This window comes from Pangasianodon hypophthalmus, chromosome 1, assembly GCF_027358585.1.
Source record: "Pangasianodon hypophthalmus isolate fPanHyp1 chromosome 1, fPanHyp1.pri, whole genome shotgun sequence".
Lineage (NCBI taxonomy): Eukaryota > Metazoa > Chordata > Actinopteri > Siluriformes > Pangasiidae > Pangasianodon > Pangasianodon hypophthalmus.
The window spans coordinates 3,343,388-3,349,474 of NC_069710.1; the positions used below are offsets into that span (position 1 = coordinate 3,343,388).

Genomic DNA, 6,087 nt, shown 5'->3' on the forward strand with positions numbered 1-6,087 from the left:
CATCAGCATGCATTACTAACACATCCACTTCAAGGGCTTAAACAAAAATGTGGAAATAAGATGAAAATTTCCTGCTTCCCCTTCAGTGATCAGTCAAACCCCTCAAGGACTGTTTTTCAAACACATTTTCTCTTACCCTGATGCCTAAACAAAAGCTGTTACAGAGATGCTGAAAATATATATAGGAACTGTAAATAAAACAGCAGTAAATGCTGGCTATTAAGTCTATTTCAGGAAGCAGCTCCAGTTCCATGGTGTCTACCTGCTCTGGTAACGGCCAAATGTTACTCAGGTACCACGTATTATAAAATGATATGTCTGTAGTTACATCACAGGCCTTCTATCTATAGACATTATTAATAATATACAGGGTACAATGCAGAATGAACCAATTACAAATACTACATAAAATGATAGCTATTTATAATATAACAACACATGATGGTGAATTAGAAGTGATGTTCATGTATGTGTACATATGTATCTGTTTCCGTGTGCATGTGTGTGTGTGTGTGTGTGTGTGTGTGTGTGTGAGAATATGCCTAATCCCCGTTCCTGTTCCAGCAGCTTTGGATTCCTCTCTGGAGTTCAAAGCACCGGAGGGGAGATGAGGGATCAACGCAAGACCTTTTTATTCAGCAGAACATATTCATAAGAAAAGTTAAGCCATGTCAATGGAACAAATGTGAATATAAAAATGGACAGCTGTGATAAGTATATGTGAGTATTATGATATTATAACCACTGGAAAAAGTACATAAACACATGCAAACATGGTAACTTATTATTCAAGGGAAAAAAGTCAAGCATTAATGAGATTTAAGACATGTATAATTCTTCATTTCAGTCATTTTGCAAGCAAGATAATATGCACAACTTGCATCCATTAGAGAGATCCTTGCATCATACTTCACACTGTCCCAAAGTATCATATGTAGATTTCTTTTAGAAGAAAGAAGCACTTATGTACCTTTATGAGTTCTTGATTCATGCAAGCGTTGAACAACATCTAAACAAGACACACCATAACATAGCATGCGGCGTGTACCGCAGCAGACGCCAATTAATCTATCTGGCATGGCAAACTGCATATTACAGTATAAGCTTGTGAAAACTATGCAAACGTAGAGCTGAGTCACTGTGCGTAATTGTGGGAAACTCTTTTCCCCATCTCCAGCCAAGCACCACACCTCCTTACACATCCGAGTTAAGACTGAGGTTGGCCAGGCGTGGATCCGAGTTGATCTCATACCTGTAATGGTAGCCCTCCATGTGGTCCCTGCATGCATCACGGATATTATACATCCATCTCTTGATGCCTTTTCTGTTCAGGTAAAGGACTAGCAGGAATATGACCCCAATGAGGGCCAGCACCATACCCAGAAAGACATACGAGGTCTCCAGGGTAACCTCCATGTTTCCAGAGTCGGTGCACTGCAGCTCTGAATGCTTCAACTGCAAGAGCTGACTGGTTCTCAGTTTTTCCGGCTGAGTGCAGGTCATGTGCTGCTTGTCCACAACAACATCTGAGCTCTGTAACCACATCACCATGTCCTCAATGTTGCAGTCACAAACCCACTGGTTTCCCAGCAGGTACAGCTGAAGCCCAGGTATCTGGTTGAACTCCTTTAACGTCCCATTAGACAGCTCTTTCAGAGCATTGTTCCGCAGGTCCAAACTAATAAGCGCGTTGTTTCGGAAAGTCACGTTCTTAATTGAAACTATTGAATTGTTTCTCAGGTCCAGGGTGGTGAGGTCCGACAAGCTGGTGAACATGTCGTCTGGAAGGACGACAAGGTCATTGTTTGCCAAGCTGAGATTGGAAAGTTTAGGAACAGCGTGCTTTAAAAGGTTACAAAAAACATCAGTATAGGAGAAATTATACAATGATCCGCTCAGGTTTAAGACCTGGAGCATATTGTGCTCTGGAAAAGCATCAGGGCTAAAATTCCAGATTTTGTTGTTGCTCAGGTCAAGCAGACGGAGCCTTGGCAAGCTGTCAAACACCCCAGGGGCCACTTGCTCTATTCGGTTTTCAGGCAGATAAAGCTCTGCCAGATAGTCCAGGCGAACAGGGAAGGACTCCTCGGTTAGATGGGATATATCGTTTCCAGTGAGGAGAAGGGTCGTTGTGTTGGCTGGAATTGGCTGTGGGATGGATGTTAAGTTCTGGCGATTGCACTCTACTGTTGTGCCTGTGCACACGCATTGGTGAGGGCATTCCAGAGACGCAGCAGCAGTGCCAAAGCACGTCAGGAAAAGCACCACGCACGGAGTGGAGACGCGCCGCCTGGCCTGCTTCTCCTTCAGTAGCAGCGCCCGCAGCGAGCCTGCTGCACGCATCTCTGCCCGCCTTTCCGCCGCCGTCGGGAAAAGTAGCGCTGCACTGCAACTGTACCGCGCGCACAAATTCACCCAAGTCTGAAACCTACACCTTCTGCGTTTACTCGGAATTCCGCTGAACTCTTTCTTTCATTCCTTCCACTTCTTCTCGGCACACTTTTGTCTTACGTAGTTGCAAACAGAAGCCAAAAAAAAAAAAAAAACCATGCAAATAGCACAGAGAGCTGTCCACACGGCTCTGAGGTTCACATAGCCGCCGGGAATCGTCTTCTGCGTGCGGCTCCAGCACTGACGCCGCTCATTCCTGCGTTCAGGCAAAAAAAAGTTCAATCTCACTCTCACTCTCACCTCCGCACATCTGTCGCCAATTCACCTCCAGGACGGAAGACGGCCAGGTTTCACACGCTCGGGAGCGGGGACGTGTATCCAGAAACTTTGGAGTTTTTCATTTCCTTGATGAATTCTGGGCTCTTTTCGGATTTTCATGTCAGCGCCTTGGACACATCGCAGACTCCTGTCGAGTTCAGATTCCAGCTCCGCTCCCGAGAGCCGCGTCCAAACCACTCAGTGGACTGTACCATTACAGCGCGGCGGGGGACGACGAGCACGCCGGCAACGCCACAAGAGCCATAAACAATGCAAAGCAGCTAGTGTGCAGGTGATGTGTCAGCGTACAGTATGTGGTTTCAGAGGTTAGCACCCTGTTCACCTTTTCATCTCTTCATTATTTACTTTTCCTTCCAAGTTAATGTTCCCAAAGAAAATCGTTTAACCCGTCTCTGTTGGCACAAATTATCGGAAAACATACGTCACTGCTCTGGACATGGGCCTCCCTGCTTTTCATTTTGGTGTGTATTTAGTTATATTGAATAATCTCCACTGCATTAACATTTCTCCAGCTTTTCTATATCACATAGGATGAATTCAGGTAAATTGGGACAGTTAAACTTCATTCATTTACTGATCAGGATAAGTGAAAGTCAAAACTTGAGCCCTTGCAGTGGAGCTGCTTCATAAATAAGAGTAACATGCTTTATGGATTCATGTATCATCATCATCATCATCATCATCATCATCATCATATAAGAGGGTGTAGTCAGCATCAAACAGAAAGTTTACTCCAGACATCCTCAGGGAGGTAAAATGACATATTTTCTTTGGTTAGTTTTTGTTCATTAGGTTATAAAGTAAGTTGTCGGGGTGGATTTAGTGATTTGGGGGCCCTAGGCAAAATAAAAGAATGGGGCCCTATTCAGTGTTTTAACATCAATATTTATACTTTTAGCATACGTTATTTAACAGTAATAATTAAAAATATAATATTTGCATATTTATGGGGCCCTTGGCTTCTGCGGGGCCCAAGGCATTTGCCTACCTTTGCCTAGTGCTAAGTCCGCCACTGACAGTTGTTATGACTAATATACAGTACTGTGCAAAAGTCTTAGGTACATGCAAAGACATTCTGTAAGGCAAAGATGCCTTCAAAAAATTATAACTGGTTACTATACACTATACAGTGAAGTAACCAGTAATAAATTAAACAAAATCAATATTTCATGTGATGACCAGTCTCAGGTACAGTTTCTGCAGTTTTATAAGGAAATGAGCTGTAAGTGTTACTGAGCATCTTGCAGAAGCAGCCACAGTTCTTCTGGAGACTTTGACTGTCACACTTGCTTCTTATTTGCATGCAAAACCCAGCAGCCTTCATTATGTTTTTTGCATGAAATGTGGTCTGTTACATAATATGTTGATTTCTTTACTGACATACAAACATTTTTCTGTAACATTTAAGTTTTTTGTTGGAAATACAAAATGTTCTTGTACTGACTCAATAATGCAGAAGTCACAAAATAAACATCTATAACAAACTTGTACTTTTTCATAGTACTGGATTACACATACTTATGATGCCTACTGTATATACATAAAATGTATACTGTAACAAAATAAGTTAGTTCAAATCATGTACATATGTTTATAATTTAATTATTTCCGAGATTATGGCAGACTTCAGGTTAATTTGGACAGTCTTATAATTGGAGAGAGGAAATTTGAAGGGATATAACTGATCAATGAATGGATGCACAAAACACCCTACAACTATAGTTGTCTGATGCACTGATGGATTTGATGTGCATTAAATTTTGTTTCTATGAAGCATCTTAATAAGTAGGTGAATAAGCTAGACTGGAAAATACAGACTGTTACTTAGGCCTACAGTGTGTTTTTTTTTTAAATCCTGCGTTATGTTACTGCTGCAAGAATTAATTAATAAAATTGTACTTATATTTTAGTGGAGATTTTTATATAATGTGTTCATACAGAATTTTAGGAAAGATGGTTATGAATGTGGATTATACTGAAGATTTTCTAACCGTGTTATTGTTGTTATTGCTGTAACAATAATCCATAGGCCAGCATCATAACATATGTATGTAGTCACTTTGACTTAGTGTGTGTTAGACTGTGTTCATACAATGTTAGTATACTGTAGGTTGATGGTGAATTTGCTACTGAAATTTGATTTATTGATCCCATGAATAAGCATGTTACAAATAAATAATATTTTACATGTGTCACTGAGGATGAAAAGTAACAGCCTAAACCAATGACATTGTGTGTCCCAAATTACCATTAACATGTCATTATATTGGTTTTCAGTCAGTGTTGACAAAAGGGTAAAAGATGCTTCTTCAGAATAGGATATAAACATTTTTCCATCAACACCCTGAGATTTAAAAAAATCAAGTGTTGGATGTTTTGTTTTATTAATGACCAGAAAGCTTAAAAAATGTGGAAATTCAAAAACTATCCCAATATATCTGAATTCACGTTACTGTGTAATTGTGTAACGTAAGCGAACATTTCAAAAACTGCAGAAACTTCATTAGCTGTGCAAGCGAAGTGCTGCAGGAGCTCACACCAGCTGATATTCAAAACTAGCAGAAGTTCTTATATCACCAATAGGATAGTATATATTTTAGCTACATTAATTATTAGTTACCTTTGCATGTAAAAATTACCCAGGAAATGCCCTTGTGCCATCATGCATTTCTCCTACATGCCTAACTAGAAGATGGATCTATGATAGCAAATATCTGCTGATTCTTTTCAGTTCCTGATCATATGCATCCAGGGGTTATGCAGTTTCAGTAGCAGGTAAATTAAGATTCTGAAGATTCATAAATTAAACATATTAAACACATTCTTGCTTCATTCATTAAATGATTAGACAAGCAAGCTCATAGTTTTTCCAAATGCAGTTGAGGGTTTTTTTTTTTTAACATGAGCGATTTAAACAGTTGATTTACTGCTATTACTCCCACACTCCTATTACATCCGGCATTCTGACTCATACTCATTTCTAACTCTGGCTCACTTACCCTGAGTGCCAGACTAATGTCAGTAGATCAGGGCTGGTATATATAAAGACGCTCAAAGTAAAAGTATGGTCCTAAGATTCAAAAAATTCTTAGACATCATTTTTAGAAATGTACTCAAATATTTAAGCCTAAGAAGAATAGAGTTTCAGAGGGATCTCAAACTGTTGTGAAGAGTAGTGAAATGTTGTAGCACTGAGACAGCAAGCTCGAAACATGTATGTATTGCAATTGATGCAGAGCTCATTACGACATTATGCTTTTTTAAATTATAGTATTCAGTACTCAGATATCTCCAGCAACACTTTAAGAAAAAAATGCAATAATGTCTGAGACACAGGGGACAATCAGGGAAGCTGTC

At 39.9% G+C, this 6,087-nt stretch overlaps 1 protein-coding gene across 1 annotated transcript; it reads right to left on the bottom strand.

The window, feature by feature from the left end:
• Window positions 1–615: 615 nt before the first annotated feature.
• On the bottom strand, window positions 616–2,884 carry tpbgb (trophoblast glycoprotein b). Its single transcript, XM_026913366.3, has one exon. It carries the CDS (start codon window positions 2,341–2,343, stop codon window positions 1,195–1,197), a length of 1,149 nt encoding a protein of 382 aa, XP_026769167.2. The 5' UTR covers window positions 2,344–2,884; the 3' UTR covers window positions 616–1,194.
• Between the last annotated feature and the right edge of the window lie 3,203 nt (window positions 2,885–6,087).